Raw genomic sequence first — 22,910 nt, 5'->3', positions numbered from 1 at the left:
AAATAAACAGAACATGCAATGGTTTTTTGTCCCTCCAACTGTCATTCAGCTCCGAACGACAACCCTGAGTGTGCTTTCACAGCCTTGTCCTGCCTGGCTTCTCTCCCTGGTTGTTTCTTCCATCATCCTTGATGTTTTCACATTTTGAAAGGTAGAAGCCCAGATACATTGCTACCACAAGACAGCAACAGAATAGGGTCACTACTTATGGAAAAGGCTGGATGGCAGATGTAGAAGTTCAGCATAGCAAGGTGGAATGGAAAGCCTGCGCATAGTAGACAGGAAGAGAGGAACACTTTCTATTTGCTGCCCAAGCAAAGAGTGTTGATATCTGGTATCAGTTGAATGCTAGACGATCCAGTGCTAAGAGATCAACAACAGTTTAGGGGAAAAAAATCTTTAAATAAGAAACAAACCTGCACACAAAGTCCTCCCCAATCTTTTTTTTTTCTGCAAATCTATATAGCTCTGACCCAACACCCACTGAAGTCAATGGAAAGCCTCTCAATTGCTTCAATGTGTTTTGGATCAGGCTGTGTGTGTACAAACAAGGATTTTGGTTCCTTACCTAAAAGAACCTCCCCCAGGTTCTTTCAGTTTATTCTTTTGAGCAGCAGCTGTTTGTGGTGAGACAGTGGAAAGAGCTTTGTTTCCTGGTAATACTGTTGGTTTTACCACAGGTACTGGAAGAAAATAAAGTCAATATTTGTATTCTCTACATCACTTGTAGTGGAGTTTCATATTTTAGCCAACATTTTATTAATTATTTTTGGATAGGGTCATTGTCAGCTTTGGCACAAAGATCTTGTTTTTAAAAGTGGCAGCGGTGCTAAAAAAAATATGTTTGTGACATTTTTAATTACTCTTCTTCCTCGATCATTCTTGCCTGCACCCCAGGCACTAATAGAGTTGTGTCAGTACAGCTACAGAGAATTTAAACTGAGGCTCACACAAGAAACTTCATTGCCACGAGTCCTATTTATACTACAAATAATTCTCTATGTAAAGAAAAGGTTCAGCGCTTACACAAAATATACTTTAAAAAAATAAATAAATAAAGATTGAGAGGTATTGGAATCAAAAGCCAAACCACCAGCTATGACAACATGAAGTTAGTACAGTGCCTACGCAAAATTAGGAACTAGGATCTTTGCTGACTTCTAGTTTTCTCTCTAACTATACCGAGGCTTTAACAAGCAACAGCCAAATTCTGACTGAATGGATTTATCTAGCGGCTTCCTCTGAACTTGATAGAAGATTCACACGTATCTAAGGAAAGAATTTGGCTCTGAATGATATGAGACGTATAGCAGTACAAGCACTGTGGCCTACTGCAATGTTTCTCAATCTTTTTGATACCAGGGACTGGCTTGCTGCTTTCCTAAATTATGTCAGGGAGATATCAGGGATGGGCGCCAGTCCACAATTCTGTTGTAGAAAAACACTGGCCTATTGGACAGGGCATTGCACTGGGACTCAGAAGTCCTGGGTTCTATTCCCAACTCTGACACTAGCCTACCAGGTGATCTTAGGCAAGTTATTTCACCTGTGTGTGTCTCAGTATCCCTAGCTTTAAAATGGGGATTGTGATATTGAACAAGCCCTTTGAGATCTACTGATGCAAAGTGCTACATAATAGCTAAGTATTATTATTAATATTAGTAAAGTAAAATCTTACAGCTATATTAATTCCTGAATAGAGGATCAATCCTGCTTTAGAAGTGTATTAAAAGAACAAAAGTCTCAAAACAACTTTTTCTTACCTGTCTGAAGTTGGTTCAGTTGAATTTGCTGAGGCGCTGTAAGCATAATACGATTATGTGGTTGCCGCAATGCTACCATGGGGGTTTGTGTCAACGTTACCTGTGGAGGCCTTATCAATGTCCCTGCTTTTTGAGACTGTTGGATAACCTGCCAATAGGTTGAGAGGAAACAATGTTAACCTGTTTAATGAACAATAAAATATACAAGATGTTAAAATCAGATGGATAAACCATGTCCTCTAGACTGGTGAATAGACATGTTTGAGCAAAAGCAAAAATTAGAATCAATACAATCATCAAGGATTTATTTTTAAACTATCTTTAAATATATATCCTATTTCATGAAAAATTAATAGCCTAATTGCTGCATCTTAAATTTCTTCTCTATAGGCAAAAGTCACAAATAGCCAACTTCTGAAAAGATACTTAGGGTCAAACGATCAGCTAAAGTCTCTAAATTTCCATGTACATGTTCAGATTTGGGTTAAGGTAGCCGAAAATTTAACCCTTAAATAAAAATCTGACTAACACAATTATTCATGTCTACCTTTCAGAATCACTGTCTCCTTCTCAAAAATAAATGGGAAAGCCTTTAAAGTGGTGGATTAATGAATTGAAGACAAGTTTAAAAAGATGCTTCTTTTCAGCATACCTGCTAACTGCAATTTGTCAAATTGTGATTCGATGCTACAGTAGAACGCTATACTAAAGAAAGTGATTTAGCATGAATGAGCTTTCTTGTCTCAACTAGAGAGTTCTTCAGTTTTCAGCAGTCCTTTACTACCAAACTGCCACAAAGACAGTTTATAAATGCCTTCCAGAAACAAAATCATAACTCCCATAGTTCTGAGACGCTGGCTTTACCCCTGTATATTCCTGTCTAGTCAGTTATTGGACATGTGTGACAGCTTGTAAGTCCAGCAATAACAAGTATTAAGGACTAAATGATAGATTATGAATTCTCTCCTGTTAAGGCTCCAAATGCCTTAATAGAAAGTCAACACACCAATTTATACGTTAGTCAATAGATTAAACTTATCTGCCACTAAATATTTCTTTTAAGATGGTATCCTAAAACTTTATTTTTGACCTGGATTGCTACAAGCAACTCCCCTTTATGTTTTTTATTAAAAATTCTGAATAGCAAAAACCTTTTAGTGTATTGAGTGAAGGGCTACTAGTCAGGAACTTCCAAGTCTTACCTAGTCTACCACTAATTTGCTATTACCTTTAGCAAGTCACTTAACATCACTATGCCTCAGTTTTCCAGTGTGTAAAATTTACTTCCTTGTCAATTCTGAGGATTACTTAATTTAAGAAATCTCTTGGAAAATGTCAAGTGCCAGACATTGAAGTCAGACTTTTCTTGAACAGAGAAAAACTACTTTTTTAAATGGAGAAGGGTATCGCAGGATCAAAAATTCTTCTCCTGCACAACAAATCCATAGTCCTCTGGATGAACTCTAGAACTAAGAGTTTACCATCTTCTTCTGCAAGGAAGGCCGGACTACAAGCTAACAGAGCTGGAGGGAGATCGTTAGTTGCGGGACATATTTACTGAAAATACTGATTCTGAGCAAAGTGCAATACCCTAATTTTGCAAACTGACTCCTAGGAATCTTAGTTGAGCAGTGAGAAAGCCATCTATCAATCAATACATTCCAAAAATCCTGTAATGAATACTAGCTGTTAAAGTCACTTCAAGAATCTTTCAAGTTTGAGGCATGAACTGTAACTGTAAAGTCCAAAACCTTCTCTGGAGTGAGAAGTGTTGAGTGGACTTTTTGGATTTGATTCACAGACTGGTTCTAAAGAGTTATTTCATGATATGCCTTTAGCTATACCATACAGGACTGCTAATTTTGAGAATACACCAACAATTTGGACCCTTTGAGAAATATTTGGTGATAAAGATAGAATTTCTATGTCCTCATTATACTGGACATTTCATATAATTTTTTTTTAATTTTCCACTAGTCTATGGAAATATTAGTAGATCCATATGGATTTATTACAGGTGGTTCTGGGAGTAGCAAATCTTTTCTTTTTCTGAGTGTAGCTCGTTGACAGCAGTAGATGCTTTTAGTATTCAAACAAACACCTGAAAGAGATAGGTTCCTATTTGTTAAGATGAGTTGCCATAGCTTCTACCTTCCCAAAAAAGAACCTGAGCCACAAAAAGCGAAGTGGATTTTAAATCAAAAGGCATCACCACCACCAAATGAAAAAGTTGGAGGAGGAAGATGTCTCCCCTGGCCATCTCTGAAGAGTTTGGTTAAATATCAAATCTGCTGCCACTGACCTACAGGATAGCTTCTAAAAATTCAATCACATATCTTAAGAAACACTGCAAAAGGTACCCCCTATAGATAATTAGCTTCACGTTTCTATGGCTAGATGGGCTCAAGTGCTCCACAAGTTGTTCCATGCTGTTACATGTTGGTGTGAAGATCATACAACAGATATGCACTTCTATTCTCGTAAGCTAGAAATCATTTTATCCTAGTAAATATGGTCAGTGTCCCTTTAAATAAAATATGAAAATAATTCACAGATCACACACCTAAAATCTGGGTCAATATTTGTTTAAAACAGTTCTAAGAATTCACGGTCTGGCTACGCAATGATTGAAAGAATTTGCCAATTTTTTATTTTTAAAAATTAGGAAGCGATGCAGAACTTGAACCACTGCTGTATTTAAAATAATACATTATTTTCTTCTTAGCGGTTACCTTCTATAAAGGCTCACCAAAAGGTTATTGGCTGAGCTAAACTGTTAATTTAAGAAAAGTCATTGTACTTCAAAGGCCAACTGTGCAGTAATAGATGATGCACTTCAGTTTACATACCAGTGGTGTAGGTTGCCCTTGTTTGCCAACCCCAACTTGTGTAGGCTGAGTTAGACTAATGACAGGCTGCGGGAGAGTATTTGTTACAGTGGCAGTGGCCTTCCCCGCCGTGCGCTGAACTGAGCTGCTCAGCATCACTGCCGTCAGCGCAGTTGTTGCTTGCGTTGTTGGCTGCTGCTGCTGACTTTGCTGAATGAAAGCTGCCGAGTCTGGGGTTAACTGTCTCAAGGCAGGTAAACTCCGCTGAGGAAGAGAGAAGGAAAGAGCTTACTTTCACATAACCATGGTGAATTCTGGTTAAGTTAAAATTTTTCTGAGTATAAAAATTAGCTGTACAACAGGAATTACATAGCTATTATTTAAAAGATAAAAGAGAATCAGTGCATTTAATCTCAAGCGGTTAAAAAGATCAGTCTGGTTTTACAGTTAAGACACAGTATGATGACCCAAGGTCCTCTTGATGCCAACTAGTAGAAGACACAGGGGTACAAGGATCTCCAGGGTTCACCAAAAGAATGTCATGTGAGGTCTAATAGAAGCCTGTATCATTTTGGTCATCTTAATCCTTGCAACATGTAGGTACAGAAAATATGTGAGGAGTTATGTATACATGCTGAAAATTATGTTCTCTAGGTCTTGAAGTTAAATGCAGGCCATTCAATGGTAGCCTACCTTGAGACAAAATTCTCCAGACAGGAGGTGGGTGACATACCTCCTTGGTGGACCATTGTATCTCTCACAATGGAAGTCTATTAGCATACTGAATCAAATGCTAATGAAGAGCTTGCGGAGACGTCAGAAGGAAATTAACAGGAAGACAAACAGGGGGTGTAGGGGAATCCTGTTTTTCAGATGAAGATCAAAGGGCAATTCTAGTTAGTATTATATCTGAGCATGCAGAAAGACACTTCCATCAGTGAAGACAAGCTGTCAGCAGGCTTGATCTGATGAAAGGGGCGATCTTAGCCATTCTGGTTGAAAATGCTGGAAAAAAGACTTGGGGTATCTTGTAGGAGACTGGAAATTGTCTTATGAGTTAAACTTAGGTTGTAAAAAGCGTGTTATGATTTTGTTTTATATGTAACCATTTGTTTCCAATATTCGTACTGTCATTTAAATCTCTGTTCTTTGATAAGTTTATTCTTGTTTCCATTATAAATATAAATTCCAGAGTTGAATCTTGCAAGCTGGTGTGTACTATTCCTTTGAGAGAAGAGGATCTGAGAGTTCTGTGAGTATTCAGCAGAACAGGAGCTGAACACTGCACAGTGATGCTCAGAGGACTCAGGAGATGGTGCGTGCCTATTGCTAACCTGAAGAGACAGAGAGAACAAGGCCTGGAAGGTGGAACATGTGTTGCCAGAGGTTGGTGGAGTCAGCATGAGAAAGTCTCGTCTATGCTAAGGGGAGGTGATAGCAAGGTACCTCCATCTCTGGAATAACAGGGTGACTTGTCCCAAGGGCTGAATAAGCGGCTAAACCAATGGATTACAGAGTGGCCCCACCCAAGAGGAATCAAGTGATTACTGTGTAAAAGGAGACAGGTTTAAGAGTAATAAAGTGCAGCTGGAGAAAGAGATGGAAGGAGGGACAGAGCAGGATAAAAAACTCAGAGCAGGGAGGCCTGGGAGAGACCCTGACTAGACAGAGAAGAGACTGGGATACCCAGAGGGAGAGCAAGAAACCTTGGGGTAGGATATGGCCCAGAAAAACTGCAACACAGGTAAAAGTTCTTGTTTATCCATAAAATACATAACGGCAGAGGCACGAACAATGCAAGTTTCCCCATACTGTTCCATCAAAGTGCTTCAAGCCTGTTCCACTGAGATCACTTCTAGGAATAAGAATACACATCAGTTTCCGTGCCATTTAATCCTTGGTCTACCTGCCAGGGCTGCAAAGCAAGGTGCTAATCGCTTGAAGGGTTTTCACTTGGAGAGGTAAAAGCCTTTGCTCATTGAAAACGATATTTATGTTCCAGATTTCTCACAAAACTAACTTAGCCACTAAAGTGGAACTTGTGATCATTTAGTACAATCAATACAACACTGGACAAAACATCTTGGGAGAATGGGAAGCAAAACATGTATTTGTGTATTTTAAAAGATTTTTTTAAAAATGTGATCAGGTAACATTTAAAACATGTATACATACTGTTCTGGAAGAGTATATTTCTTATTGATATGCTTCTGCTCACTGCCACAGATGAGTAAGTAGTGAAAGATGATAAAAGGATCTGGGACATATGAATTACCTTCAGGAAAGGCACAAGGTAAGGTTGAGGTGAAGAATTAAGTTCTCGGTACAGCCTACTGGTAAAATCTTCTGCTTCAATTTTTCCATCCTATGAAACAAAATAGATATTCAAATTCACTAAATAAATGAACTTTGGACATTAAGGCCTCCATCTATTTAAAAAAGCACACTAATGTATTAAAGATAAGTTGTCATTTCCCTCATGCCTGGCTATCTTTATTTATCAAGAGTATTATGGTCATATACATTTTGTAGACGTGTGATTTACGAGTGAAGTACGATTTACACCAGTCTCAGACAATTAATGAAAGTAGGCAAGATCTAAAATTCCATAGCCCTGATTGATTTAGAGAGTGGAAACTGAATTGCAACATTACTTGAAAGTTTTAATATTACGAATAGATCCTAAAACACAACTTTCCTTTTGGTCTACAAATTTAGTTTAGGTTATATTCTCCAGAAAAAGCACATCCAGTTTTAAAAGTCATAAGCTATGCAATTTTGCCAGGCACTCTACAAATACTAAAAACTTCATCTTTTTTTTACTATTGATATGTAATGTTATTGTCCAAAAATACATCTATAAATAAGAAATTGTGAATTTTAATAATCAAGTGCAGCAGACTAAATTGGCCTTTAAAATAGGATTAAGGAAACAATTTAAAAATTATACTTATTAATACCACCTTAGAGCAGTAGAACTTTTAGAATTTAAAAATCTAAATTTAAATATTCACCATTCATACCCTCATTCTTTTTGCATTCCACTCATCTCGTACAATGACATTAGGCTAATCAGTTGCACATTCTAATATAATGGTGTGATATCTGCACTGCAAACACTACAGAAAAATGTTTACTTTAAAAAAATCTCAATTTTAATTCATGAGAAAAACCATATAAAAAAGATCTATTTATCTTAGGTTTTATTAAACCTGTTTTCCACGAAACTTAATTATGTGGCTAAATTTAGCCAGTATCTCTTGATCTATCAGCAGATTTAATGAGCTTTTCTTACCAACAAGTTTTGTACTAGTTCTTTCACGTTAGCCGTAGTCTCTGAAGACTGCTTTCCAGATGAAGCCAGTTTTATTAATGTGGATAGAAAATTCTTGCATTTCTTCACATTCTCCATAGTTTCCTATTGGGGAGGGAAAAGAAAGTTAGGGAAGTGAAATAAGATGTTCCTCTTCAGTTGGAAATTTACCAGACATGCTCTTTTACTTGACAGTTAAAAACAAATGCAAATATTTTATTCCTACAAAAAAGTCCTGCCACATGGGATGCACTGGTTTCAAAGGGACTTGGGGACTTTCATATTTCAGGGCAACAGGAACTGGAAGTACCACACAGGCACTATTCTCAAAGGCAGGGTCTTCAAAAGTGGTCGAGTGCTCTAACGGTGGCTTACAAAGAGAAGCTGTAAACTCTGAAAAGGTTACTTGTCATAGGGCCAGGGCAATACTTTCATGTGTCTTTTAGCAGATGTGGCAAAGTTATATGGAGAAAGACGGAAGCCCAAAATGAAGGAACATCCTACATCTCCACATCAGACCAGTTAAAATGATGGGTTGCTATCTTTAAATAAGAACTCCTTTGGCTTAAGACATGGCTGTGGTCTGAGACACGCAAGGTTGTCTGAGCCTTTCTATCTTTCAGCTGTAACACAACACAGAATTTTAGCTAAGATTTTACATCCCATATAGTGTGAAGTGTATAATAAAATTAACAGAATGTTTCTTTGCTGCACATCTCCAAACATTTTATATTTTTGTTATCAAAATATACTAATTTACAGTGATGTTTGAAGTTGGTGTGCACAGAATATTTTTGAGGAATGGAAGTCAAGATTGTAAGCATGTAACCTCATGCTTAGATAGTGTATTTAATGTGAAAAGCAAGTAGTATTGATGATTATCTCCCTGCAGAACAAAGGGCACTCCACCTTGATTTTGCCTCTTATGCCATCACTCACTTGAATATATTTGATACATATCTTGAACCAGTAATTCTTGAGTTCTAATCTTATTCCAATATTGAATAAATCATCACAGACAAGTGATTTGCCCATGTCCCAGACGGCAGTCAAAGTGCTTTGAAAAAGAAGAGTCTTGTATAAATGCTATATTACAAAAAAAGATTATTGTTACAGTCAAAATTCAGCTTATAATTCCCTTACATGTATCCTAAATTATATTTTTTCTACAAAACCAATAACTCATGGGAACTCAGTGCCCTGATTTGCTCCTCACTTGGATAACGTTAGTTTACTTACACATATGTACAACAAGATGTATAAGGAGAACAGTAGCACGGGATTTAAAACATATGTATAGTGTGAGCTGGTGACCATGATCTTACTGTGGCAGCAGTGGAGGTTGCTGTTGCTCCTTGCACCGTCCTCTGAGGAGTTCCAGTCTGTACAGCTGTTGCTGTTCCTAATGCTGTTGTTTGTGCAGTGCCACCCAGAACAATCTGAGGCTGTAGAGAACAGAGACATGAATTAAACCATTTAGAGTGTGTGAAAATCTGTCATTTTGTACCACATAACCAAAGGAGAAGGAATAACCAAACCAAACAACAGTGGAACATCCTCCACAGCTGCTACAAAAAACCCAAACTGGTATCTGTTGCAGTTCAAAGAAAGAACCACCAGATGGCACAACACACTACAAATTGAAAATGAAAATACTGAAAGCTGATTAAAGAATGCATGAGTTTTGGTTACAGGATAAAAAGATATTATAAAACATTGAGTATGTTTTCATGCTCAAATCTCAAAATGTTAAGCTAGTGCTATATTTCTACTATATAGCCATCCAAAGTTGTTTTCCTGTTTCCTTCAAATGCCATTCCTCCTGAAAAGATTTACTGATTTATTTAAGCATAGTGGGTACAGACTTGGCTCTCAGAGGTCAGTTGTTTCTATTGCCTTTTGGTGAAAAGCTGGAGAGGGTAATTTTTTTTCCTTAAATTATATAAGATGCATTGAATATGACTAAAATGATTCTAATGTGCAGAAAAATGCAAGATTTTGTATAATATGATTTTTAATTTGAACATTCTCTTAAGAAATAGCTGCAGTGGTAGAATCATTCAGCCTGATTCAGAAATTTAGGGAGAACACTGAAGAAGAGGGAAAAGGGCTCTTTCAAACACTTTAGTAGTTCCAAGCATGTAAAAAAATCAAAAACCAAAAAACCAAACAATGCAGAAATAATGTCTTTAATTAAAGAACTCAAATTATAACTAGACCCTTCTTTCATATACACTACTTACCTGTCGGTTTTTAAGATATATTCCTAAATTACAGATGACAATTCCTTTGCATCAACAAAGTAACTGCACATTAGGAGTAGTTCTCAGCACTTGCATTAACAGACCATTTATAAAGTTACTCTCCTGTACTATACAACATGCACAAAAGGTGGCGCTCTAGACTTTTCAAAACAATGTTCAATTGGTTTTGGGGGAAGAAGAGAGTAGGGAGAGGATTACCCAATTTACACTACTTTCAGGGAAAGAGAAGAGTGAAGTGAAAACCATTATGTGTTCGCTCCAAAAGGCAACAAAGACAGAGTGAATTTGCTCATGCAGCACAAGAGTAGTGAAAATGAGGGAGGCGCTATTGCATAAAAGAAGGCTCAGATCTGAAAAGGTCACTGCATAGTCTTCCCTCTCAGTATAAGCTAGATTAAAGGAGAACAAGAACTGTGCACTTAGTGCTCAGTGAAAAGAAGGGAAACATTTAAGAAAACCCTTCAATGACTCATATCCATTGTCAGCTTAAAGGGGAAAGAAAACATGAAAAAATGAGGGTTAGGATGTAGGAATCAGATGGTATCAGGGATGGAGTGTTATATGCAATACTACTTCTTGGTGATGTGGTCAGAAAGTCTGGGTCACCCATTAGTCAGAACTGTATATTGGGACAGAGTCTCTCAAGTTGAGGAGGCACAAGACCTCCTTAAGGCATATTGAATCCTGTGGATATATAAACCAAAGCAAAAGAGCTGGAAGAGAGAGAAAAAGCAATGATATGGGGAGGATAAAACAGGAATTTACAGGGGAGGAGAAAGTTTATAATCAGGACCTTTTAAAAAGCTTAAGCAGAGACAATAATGACTATAGTCCTCTAGCATCAAAGAGTGCTTCAAATCCAAAGGGAAATTTGTGTCTCCTTTTTTTTGGGGCAGGGGGGATGTAAGAGGTACTTTAAACACACATAGGACTTTCAAAAAGCAAGCTGACTTTGAAAGGAATGTTGCTTTTAGTAGCTGAAGTCCAAAATCTGACTTTGTTGAAGATTATCAGACATTTTAGGGAGTGGAAAAAAGTGTCCTGTGTACACTAAGCGCTTACACCCAGAGATGATAGTCCCAAACAGTATTTTACTCCAAGCTTCATGCATGTGCTTTCAAGTTATCTTAGCAATTCATATTTTCATTGTTCATATGTAGGTTTCTATAAACTCACCTGCACTACGGGAGGACGCTGTAATGTTGTTGTGGGCTGTACAGTTGTCTGAGCCTGAGACACTTGCTTGATTATAGTAGTTGGTGTCACCTGCCGTGCAATTATAGGTGTGCCAGGAGCCTGCAAAAGAATCCGTACGATGTTAGAGTTTGAACATAAGAATTGCAACACAAGATCAAAGGAATGGTTCATCTAGTCCAGTACCCTGCCTCCAATACCAGCCAGTACAAGACGCTTCAGAGGAAGGTGCAGGAAACCTCATAATTGACTATTATAGAACAACGTGACTATAGGATTTTTTTTTAAACCCTTTTAAATGTAGCCAGGGTAGTCTCATACATAGAAACATCTAACCCTTGAAACAACAACAACAAAAAAATCACATTAAGCTCTTGGCCTCAATGATTTATTACAACAATGAGCTCCACAGGTTAACTATGCCTGGTCTAAAAGTATTTCTTTTAATCAGTTTTAAATTTATTGCCAGTCAACTGAAGCGACTATCCGTTTCAGTAAAGAACAGCGAAAATGTAACACAATGTTGGGGTGCTGTGGTAGTGCTGGGAGGTGAAGCTTGCAGAGCACTGCCTTGAGCTATTACTGCCTAAAGCCAGTACTATTAGTCCCTCACTTTCTTAAGGACTAAATTCACAGGCAAGTATTTCAGGAAAATGAATTTCCTACTTCCATACATTAATAAACTCACCGGCACTGTTGATATCTGTACTGGCGGTGCACTGGTAGGTGTTGCAGGACGAGGAGCCATGGTATTTTGAGGCTGGGACTGGGCATGTGCCTGTGCCTGCATCTGCGCCAAGGCTTGCTGAGGGATCATCAGTAACTGTCCGTTTTCGCTACGCACAAGGACCATGCCTGTGAAAAAGAAAGAGGTCAAGAAATTCTGCATATGCAAATGGCTACAGAACAAAAAGGGAGCAGCTCTAGGTTTCCTAAACAAGCCCAACACATTTGAAATTAGCATGTGCACTGAAATGTATATCCAGCTATGAATAGTCTGAATTCTCACAAAACTGATCTATAAAATTTTGGGGAGAGATTAAATGTCCAAACACTCATCATAAAATCTTGATTAAAACTAAAGAGCATTTCTGTCTATCAAGCTATGTACAATATTACATGCACATAATATACACTACCATCAACATTCCACATGGTGAAGCTGTTAAAACTAGTAATCCTGAAAACATCTTATTCTTTTCTGACTTTAAGGTATTCACTTTTTATGAAATGCTTCAACTGAAAGAAAATCCTGCCATTAAACAAGATTCCCATTAGCCTTGCTTAAAAAAGAGTTTTCATCAGAAACAGTAACACATTTGTCTAACTTCTAAATTAATTTTCCATAACAAATTTAGTAATGAAAGTGGTTATAAAATCATAATCTCTCTCAAGTGCATCTGTAGCAGATGGTACTCTGCTGCACTACACCCCAAAAGATAAATAAAATAGAGAGGGCAATGAGGCAGTCATTCCCTGTCCAGTCGGATATCCACATACTTAACCCAATTGGTTAGTTGTGAGGAACCAGACGACTCTCAGGGTTAGATTTCAGAAGCTAGTCGCTAGGTTTGTTTGTGTAACCAGCGCCTAGGACATCTAACCAAAACATTTCCCAAGTGCTTATTAATTTTATGTGCCGCAGTCAGGTCAACGGGGGAGGTGTAGTTCCTCAGCACCTCTGAAGAAGCCCAAGGACTCAAGTTGGGGACACAAAAATGGTGGCAAAAAAATCATTGAATATTTCTAAAAGTTTTGGCTTAAGTGACAAACTGCACCTACATTTATTTGCACAAGCAAAAAATAGAGGTGTGGTTAAGACCAGACAACTGAGTCTTAGGCCTTGTCTATGTTACAAAGTTACATCGACGTAAGGCGGCTTACGTTGCCCTAACTTTAAGCATGTACACTAAAATATAGCACCCACCTACGTAAGATGCCCACTACACCAACTTAACTCCACCTCTGCAAAAGGTGTAGCTCTTAGGTCGATGTAGTTAGGTCGATGCTGGGTCAGTGTAGACACTACCTTGCTTATATCACCTGTTGCTGTCTTTCAGACTGTTCCAGCTGTCAGTGCCCCACCATGCCCCACACTGGCAGTTAAATCAGTGCAAGTGCTCCTGGTGAGGACACACACTGCCGACAGAAGGAGCGTAGTGTGCTCCAGCCCCTGATCATTTTCATTGCCCTCCGCTGGACTCTCTCCAATTTGTCGACATCCTTCCTGTAGTTGGGGGGCCCAAAACTGGACACAATATCACCAATTCTGAATAGAGGGGAATAATCACTTCCTTCAATCTGCTGGCAATGCTCCTACTAATGCAGGCCAATATGCCATTAGCCTTCTTGGCAATAAGTGCACGCTGTTGACTTATATCCAGCTTTTTGTCCACTGTAACCCCAGGTCCTTTTCTGCAAAACTGCTGCATAGCCAGTCAGTCCCCAGTCTGAAGCAGTGCATGGGAGTCTTCCATCCTATGTGCAGGACTCTGCACTTGTCCTTGTTGATCCTCACCAGATTTATTTTGGCACAATCCTTTAGTTTGTCTAGGTCACTCTGTATCCGATCCCTATCTGCCAGCGTATCTACCACTTCCCCCAGCTTAGTGTCATCTGCAAACTTGCTAAGGGTGCAATCCACTTCATCCTCCAGATCATTAATGAAGATGTTAAACAAAACTGGCCCCATTTCACCCATTTCTTTGTCACATCTTACACTAATCAGCTCTGGAAAGAAACATTGACTCAATATACATTTGTAATAAAATTAGAACCAAAAATAAACTCCTGCTATACTTGTATACACACACCAAGGGCCACGTTCAAGACAAATGCAGTGTCTTGTGACAAATTATGAAATTTAATTTTTACTAACAATAAGACCAGATGAAACTATAAATTGTTTCCGTGACAAAGGCCATTACCTTGCATGTGCATGTGAAAGACTTAGTTCTTAAAATTCTTAAAGTTCTTAAAAGTTGAATTCCATAGATGGTTTGCCTCATCCAAAAAGTATAAAATTAATAAAGTTATAAACTTCCCAAAAAAGAGAAACAGTGAGATAGATTCCGTCCTAGAATAGGTTCTCTTGGCACTGCCCCACTACTGCAAAGGGAGTTAAAAACAATCGTAAGGGGCAGTTGGGGACAGTCCTCTTGCATGGGGGAGTCTCCAGAGCACATGGCCAACATAGCCAGCTCTATGCCACTTGTTTCAGGCCCCACCTCAGCATCGGGGCCATGCTCGTTGCATGGCTGGAGTGTGCTGCGCTTTTATGGTCCTAGGCTGGTGGAACTGTACCTAGGACACCTCTACTAGCAACCTAAGTCAAAACAGCCTTAGGGCTCCTCAATTTCACACTCCCAAGACTGCAGGTGGGTGAAAGAAGGGAGAGAGAGACAGAAAGACACCAAATGGAGCTCTGGTCCACCTGAAGATCAAGCCCATTAAGTATAATTCATTGTTCTGAGAGCTAGCAACAAGCAGAATTGGAACATGCATATGCATTATATAGAATAACTGTACTAACTGCCTGAAACTGACAGTTGTGAAGCATACTACAAACACGCAATAGAATGCATACCAAGGAAGTTTGACTTCTGGCATCATGGAGGCAAAAATAAATTTTAGGATGCAATTTGTATAAAAGGATAGAAATTCACATTTGGCAATTAAAACTTTGAACCTGGACGCTGGAGAAGCACTACCTGCTCTATTACATCCCATCCTATCTGGCTGTTCAAAGCTTGATCTTTAACTGCATATCTTTAAGGACTTTAAGTAACAATATAAATTATTTTAATATCATTTTTGTATGAGTTCTCTGTCTTTTTAAAGTAACTCAAATAACTTTATTGGGCTAAAGTTAATGTGTTTATCTAGTTCGTAGATAGTTACTCTGGAAAAAGACATGCTGAGGTATTGATACAAATTAAGCCTCCTTGCATCTGGGTTATTACAGGATTGTAAACTATCCTATACATCTATGGTGCTATAAATAATTATTAATGGTAACATTAATAAATTGCAGCAATAGCCATTATGTCAACATAAGACTAGAAAAATATTTTAAGATGAATCAGGTTGTAACTTTCCTGCAATCCTGCACTAAAATGTAAGTGCCTGAAATTGCTCATAAATTAAAAATTGCTGGTCAGTATTTTGATAATTTATGAAAAAACACACAAAAATTATTCCAAGATGTTTCAACAAAGAAAGAACTTTTAATGTGGAAATCTTACCCACCAAATAAAGTTAATCAGTAATACAATGCTAGCATACCAGATGTTGATGCAGAGTCTAGACTAGGAAAATAGTGGTTTTTCAATTCATCTAGCTTAACTCATCAAAACAGGACCCTACGTATAATAAGTTGCTAAAAATCAAGCTAAAAGTGTCAAACCGTGTCTACATTAAGTGTAGAGGGGGGTTTTCAATCAAGTTAAGTTGGCTCAATAGAGCAAACTTGATTTGAAACTCCTCCCCCCCCCGAACTTTTTCTAATCTCGACAGAGCCCCTGTTGGTCTAAAAACTAAGAACCTGTCTGTGGTACAGCAGCAGCACTACATTGCTGCAGTTGTGCCACTGTATTGCCATAGCATATATGCTTCCTACATCGATGGAAAGGATTTTTATGTCGCCGACAGGCGGTAACTATGTTAACAAAAGAATGCCATCTATACTTGAGGTTAGGTCAACTTAACTATGGCTCTCAGGATGCAAAATTTTCCACACCGAGTGACATAGCTGTTCGGTCTAATTTTTAAGTGTAGTCCAGGTCAAAGAGAAAGTACTTTATAAACAAGTATGACAATGGGGGGGAGGCGGGGTGGAAAGGCCAACAGCCACGTATATGTGAGAGCAAAGCAGAGGTGGGAAATAAAGGGAAATAAAAGCATTCTGAATTATACAAGGAATATAAACCAAGTCATCATCAAACCATAATGTTCAGAAACTGAGATGAACACAGCCCTAAATGAATAAATTAATGGAGAAGACCAGAGATTCAAGTAAAAATAACTTTTTGGGTGCAGAGGCAAGGAATGAGTTGAGAAATGGCAGACTGAAGAATGACAATTAACTTGGGCCATTAATGGAACAGTGTCCAATTTTTACCTTTTTTAAGAAAAATAAACATGGCAAATAAAGGATAGTTAAAATTAGTAACTAGTTAAACTGGGTTCTAGAACTACTCATCTGAACTAATTCCTAGGCTAAAGGTAAACTCGGAGATACTGCCAATTCTCCGTCTCAAGCCAAGGGTGGTAGAGAAGGAAGTGAGAGGGGTTTGGTCACACAGAGCTATGTAACTGTCAGACGTGGCGTGAGACAGGGACAGCGCATGTGTGACCCAACCAAGCACTGCTACTGAAATTCTCCGATCACAAGCACAGGGACACAGATTCACTTAAAGTGGAGCACCCACAGGAACACCCATCGAAAAACCACCCAGGTGTTCTCTTCTACAGTATGACTTGACAGCACTGCGTAGAAAGTTGCACAATGGATGAACATTCAATGCAGTGAATCAGAGAAAGGATACAGTTACTAGAGACCTTCCCAGACAAATAAGGGCAGAGGCCATAGGGGCCTGCTACTGTAGCAATCCAAGTTGTCCCACAGAACCCTCATTTCGTCGTCCTATGACTGACCAACACGTGTTGGTGGCCATGATGTTTTATTTGCTTCTTTTTCCCCTCTGAGCTCTCTCTCCTGCAAGACCTTGGCTCAATATTCACCAAAAGCCAGGTACCTGCTAAAAGTAGCCCCCATATATTGTACAACAAATTAAGTTGTACACAACAGGTGGGCCCGTTGACATTGCTGTCGGAACAATTTACCCACTGCCAGTGTTATTCAGGGGCCTAGTCCCAAACCCCGCCCTAGGTGCATGTGTAAAAACTGTCTTCCTATCAGAGGGAAGCAAAACTAGTAGGAGGGAGAGAAAAATGAAAGAGTCTATCTTGTAAGGAAGAAAGCGGAGGGAAGTTAAGAGAAACATCTGCTTCTGAGCATGGAGGCAGAAGACTGGAGACGTGACTGTAGTTCAGTAGGCGCACCACCAGAGAGCACTGTAAATCGAGCTTCTGCTCTGCCTCCAACACTTAGAACCCAACCATTTTCCCAGCCAGATAAAGCAGTGGATTTCCACAAAAGAGAAACCCCACGCTAAGATCAATAGGCATTTTGGGCTCTCCAAGAAGGGAGGATTGAGCCTATAGTTTGTAAGGTTCTTGGAATTCTTTTCAACAAGAGATACTAGTGTAAATACTATTATAAATGGTTTAATCAGACAGGCTCAATCCAAGTTTGAAATCCGTAACATTAAAAAACAATGACGACAACTTTCTAGTATCCTGATTACAACCCTTATCTGACAAAATCAGATAGGCACAAAATGAGTTACAGCTAGCAAGGGACTTAAGAGACAATGAAAGGTTCTTTAGTTACATTAGGAATAAGAGAAAGATGAAGGAAAGTATAGGCCCTCCTCTACTTAGTGGGGAAAGAGAGCTAATAACTGATGACATCAAGAAAGCTGAAGAGTTTAAATTCCTATTTTGCTTTGGTCTTCACTAAAAAGGTTAATGGTGACCACATACTCAACACAATTCATATTAACAACCAGAGGCAACGAACACAAGCCAAAATAGGGAAACAACAGATTAAAGACTATTTAGCTGAAGTAGACCAATTCAAGTAATCAGAGCCTAATGAAATTCATCCTAGAATACCTAAATGAAGTAATGTTGGAATGGTTAGCAACCACCTGCAAGAACTCAGGGAGAATTGGGTGAGATATTAGGAAAAACTTTCTAACTATAAGGGTAGTCAAACTCTGAAATAGGTTTCCAAGAGAGGCTGTGAAATCCCCATCATTGGAGGATTTTAAGAACAGATTGGACAAACACCTGTCAGGGATGGCTTAGGTTTACTTGATTATACCACAGTGCAGAACTTTTGGAGGTCCCTTCCAGCACTACATTTCTATTTTAAAATGGAAGAGTACCAGGACTTTAAAACAGCTTAAATTAATAACTGCCTTTGATTTCTATTCATAAAAGAATAGAAGGGAAAAAAATCATTTTTAAGCTATCTCTCAGGCCATTTTTTTTTTTTTTTTTTTTTTTTAAAGCCAGGAGGACAAAATAGAAAACCCATACAAATTTCATATTAAAAAAAAGAGTCTTGCTCTCATGCACTATTATGACATAAAACTGTATCCATTATATTACCAAAGCCTCACAAAATATTTCAACATCTGACCACTAGATGTTGTTACTGCAAAAATCATACTGAATTAATTAATTAATTATACATATATAGTCCACAAATCATGTTCTCCTGCTGTCTAACCTGTCCAGCTACACACATTGAAATAAAGCTAACAGGTACCTGGAACTAGATCAGGGTCTTGCAAGGAGTCATATGAAATGGTGTAGCTTAATGTTAGATAATCTCAAAATAACTATTCATACACAATATACTTAAAATAATGTGCCAGTCCTGTCATTCCTTTAGGGCTAAATGTCTTCTACGAAGGATCTTTCATTACAAAATTAATACTTTTGTAGAACTTGCACTATTCTCCTGGTTGAAATTTTGGGCAACAAGTGATTTTTCACGGTTCCGTGTGCTTAGCTGCAAAAAAGCATGGAGTCTTCCAAAATTTATGGGGTGCAAAAACAGTGAAAAGGTTTTCATGAAGTTTTATGGGGAGGGTCTTTTCACCCACTTCACCCAGCTCCAGTCAGAATAAAAAGTTACTTTCAGAGTTCAGAAATAGTCCGACACCCCTGTAAAGCGGCTTAAAAAGAGAATTCTTCAGGTCTCTGAGAACCATTGGTTTGTATTCTTAGTCATCTGATGGCTACTGAAAGAGCAAAGCCTGGCTACTTCTGTAAAGAATTCATGAAATACAAGGACAAACAGCAAAGATGTCACTAAATTCTTTGATATTTACAAAACTGTGCACAGGAACTGAAAAACAGCTCAAATAATCTTTTTCTAAACAATACAAAGAGAGCAGGCAGTAGATTTCACTGGGAGGTCTAGAAAATATTTTGTTCATCCCAACTGCACTATTTCCACCACCTCCACAAAAACAAAAACAACATAACTCTAGAACTACCATCCTTCCTGGATTTCAAAAATTAGTCAGTTGGCTCTCCTGAAGAAACACACCCTTGGAGCTTTTGCCTCAAGTTCTAGGCCAACAAGTTGAGCTTCTGGAGACCTGGAACAAGCGGGCTTTGCTTCAGCAGATCTTTATAAGCAGCAAGTTGCCACAGACCACAGATTGACACAATCAATAAATGAGGGAACTGAGGACTGTAGCCTTGCCTTCCTTGATTTTCCAAGCTACTCTTGCTAGAAGGCATAATATACAGACATTTTCCCAAAATACAAGAAACAATATCTGTTCTCCACACTTGGGTCAACAAAAGCCTCTACAAAGATTTGGACTTCGTTACCTTGGGAAGCACTGTGGAAGGAACCATACATCTCTGATATGTGAGCATTTTCTGGTCAAGTTCTCAATCTCTGGTTAAAAGTGTCTTTTGCTTAGCCAGTCAGCTTTATGGTTGAACTTCCTCTTGAATTGCTTGGATAAATAAGGTCTTGCTCTCTAAGAATGTGAAGCTTCCAAGGACCCTTCAGACCCTAGTTTGCCACCACAGTAAAATTAAACTGACAACTGAACTACAGTGGGCCTGTCAGAGTATCTTGGGAAGAATTTGAAAACATTATATAAATCAAGGCCGTCCATCTATGGAACAATTGGACCAAATTTTGCAGCAACAATCCATAAATTCTGCTGCAGTGTTAATTTATCGTATGCCTCCAAAAAAACCTGCTCCAAAATACCCCCAACCCATGCAAACATACACAACTGCAGCTCATAACTGGAAAAAAACATTCACTGATATAAAAAATTAATTATTTTCAATAGTGATTTTTTTAGGATATGTTTTTCCACTATGCTCTCCAAGCAACCGGTTTCCTCCCCCTCCCCAGTTTGTTCCAGGGAATGAGGAAACTCAAAGCGGACTTCTGCAGCTCATCTCCCCAGCTCCCCTCAACCTCTCTCTGCCTGATTACATAAAATAGTGCAGGGAGCATGTACTAGAATCTAACTCCCCCGTGGGGGGAACCTGGAGAGCAAAAGAAAGCTGCAAGCTGGTCCCAGAAAGGCAGCAACACAGAAAATAGAGAAATCATATCAAAAACAAGATGTCAGGTGTCTGGTTACAGCAAATGGCATAATCCATGGCAAACTAGAGGTTGGCTGACTCAAATGAATGGGGCAATTCACAACCTTCTCAACTACTATTTCAGGCTCTATGCAAACTCAGGAAGATACAACCACATCAGTTAACACTCTGTTTAGATTTTTGAAGTTTTCTTCACAACTGTGCAGGCTAGAAATATAGCTCTTTAAAAATGAAAGCTAAGATTCTGGAACACAATTCTGTGGCATTAAGATGAATTCTGTGACAAGTTCATTGCCACAGAATCACAGATTACATAGGGCCCCGACTATAGTTCACTCACAGTCTAATTTTTGTAAGTTATTTATGGGCAAGTGTGTATAATGCAGAAGTAATTTTAGTAAGTTTTTCCTGATTGCTCAGTATATAAAAATAAACAGACTCAATTTCATCCCAAAAGCTTTTACCTCACTAGCCCTGCACAAGAACGTTATTGCATCCATAGAATTTTACAAATTACTATGTTGCTTAACAATTCAATAGGTGAATCAAGTATGGACTACTAATTAAAATATTTTAAGAATTAACGGTTAAAGAAAATGTCAATATTGAAGTGCCAAAAGATTATCATATTTGATAGTGGATCCATTTAAAAAGTCTTACTTTCTAAGATGTGAGAGCCGTGTTGGTAATCACTCCAAATTAAATAATAAAGTAACAAAGGCACCAACTACAGTCAGCTTCGAAACTATGTTACCACCTTTCCAGAAAACTATGTTACCTGGAAAGCTGTTAACATGCTTTCAAGTCTGTGTGTGAAGAGCCAAAAACACCACACAACCTTCTGGCATGCTATAAACAAATGGATATATGTTTGGTTTTAGTCTAAAAATCACACAGCAGATTTTTCTGTAACACGTTCGTGCTTAATATGGCCTAGTTGTACATTATTAGCAAAGTCCAAGAAGACAAGAATTTAGAAGGCAAACCATTGTCAAGTGGTAAACCAATTTTTATTTCAATAATTTTGATCTCAATAAACAAAGTGGATTAAGTTTATCCCTGGTGTAACTCCACTAACTTTGAAAGAGTTACACAAAGGAATATGGTCCAGTGGTATATGAATCTAATTTCTTTGATGAAGGAAGCATTAAACTTATAAGTGGGTCACCAATTCTTTTACTATATTAAATTGCACGTGGTTTTGCAAAAGAGTTTTCGTTCCATGCTAAAGGCCTTGTCTACATTAGAGAGTTTTAGGAAAAATTTCCACCGGTGCTACTTGTTCTGTTGTGATGGCGGGAGCCATAATGTAGACAATGTTTCTGTGACTTGTGGCATTTTTACCACCATGCCAATTAAACATATAACTGAATTATTGGCTGGATTTTTTTCCCCTAAAATTCCATAGGGTTAGCATAGAAAATTCATATTTTAGGAATTTACAGCACTATAATTGCTCTTGGAAGTTCAGATACAAGAGACCTCTGCCAGTTAGAAGTAAAATTCAACTGTTACATGGACATACTACGTCTGTATCATAATAGCAACATTATTCAGTAGCATCTCTTTTTCAAATAGAGCTAGTTTTGAAAAAGCAAAATACAAATAAAATCTTCACCAAAAAAAAAGTAAAGTCTTCTCTCCAGATCTGTAAATATGCTTCTCATTCTAATAATTCATCAATTAAGAAACCTTAAAAAAATATTTAAAAAAAATAAACTAGATTTAACAAGGAAACAATGTTGGGTAACAAGTAACTTAAAACTATTCATTTTTTCTCTTTTTAAAGGGGCCATGGGGACAGAGAAGTGGCTGGTGTGCTAGCAAGAGAGGGATGAGATGAAATACTTGAGGATGACACACATGGCGCGTGGATAGGAGCCCTTCTCGGTTTCCTGTGCTAGTGCCTTTGCATGCAACAATGTATATCTTTATTAGAAAGTAACTACCACTACACCAAATTTGATCTCCTTGTCCTTTTCTACAAGGTGCTGCACAACTTATCTCCTTCGTCTGGTATTCATTTCTATCACTTCACCTTTTTTTCCAAAACACTCTACTAATCACCTCTTTAGATTTTCCTGCCACCTGTCATTGCAATTTCTGCCATGCTGCTCCTTATGGCTGTCACCCCCTCCCTGTCCAGGTCCCCCATGCCCCACCCTCATTTCTTTCAAGTCCTCCCTGAAAACACATTTCCTCTAAGAGGTTTACAGGTCTTAGCCTTCCTTCATAAAAATATATACACTAGATTATTAATAGTTACTTTTCAAAAGATAAATATTTTTCAGTCATCTGATTTTTGTTTGTATCCCATCACCTAGTCTTT

The 22,910-nt window shown here is 38.3% G+C and overlaps 1 protein-coding gene across 1 annotated transcript in view; it reads right to left on the bottom strand.

Annotated features, from left to right (window-relative positions):
• The window catches only part of TAF4 (TATA-box binding protein associated factor 4), a 58,018-nt gene that overhangs the window by 21,488 nt on the left and 13,620 nt on the right, over window positions 1–22,910 (bottom strand). Inside the window, exons 3-10 of the mRNA XM_067554132.1 lie at window positions 12,051–12,217; window positions 11,345–11,464; window positions 9,230–9,349; window positions 7,887–8,009; window positions 6,867–6,956; window positions 4,613–4,855; window positions 1,764–1,911; window positions 569–683 (exon numbers count right to left, since the gene is read on the bottom strand). Coding sequence (XP_067410233.1) covers window positions 569–683; window positions 1,764–1,911; window positions 4,613–4,855; window positions 6,867–6,956; window positions 7,887–8,009; window positions 9,230–9,349; window positions 11,345–11,464; window positions 12,051–12,217 — 1,126 coding nt within the window. The remainder of the gene's footprint in view (window positions 1–568; window positions 684–1,763; window positions 1,912–4,612; window positions 4,856–6,866; window positions 6,957–7,886; window positions 8,010–9,229; window positions 9,350–11,344; window positions 11,465–12,050; window positions 12,218–22,910) is intronic.

The sequence above is a fragment of the Emydura macquarii genome, unplaced genomic scaffold, assembly GCF_026122565.2.
Source record: "Emydura macquarii macquarii isolate MOO-44397 ecotype Brisbane River unplaced genomic scaffold, CSIRO-AGI_Emac_v2 contig_1483, whole genome shotgun sequence".
NCBI lineage: Eukaryota > Metazoa > Chordata > Testudines > Chelidae > Emydura > Emydura macquarii.
The sequence above is the reverse complement of the archived record's forward strand: the minus strand, read 5'-3'. Positions and strand labels throughout refer to the sequence as shown.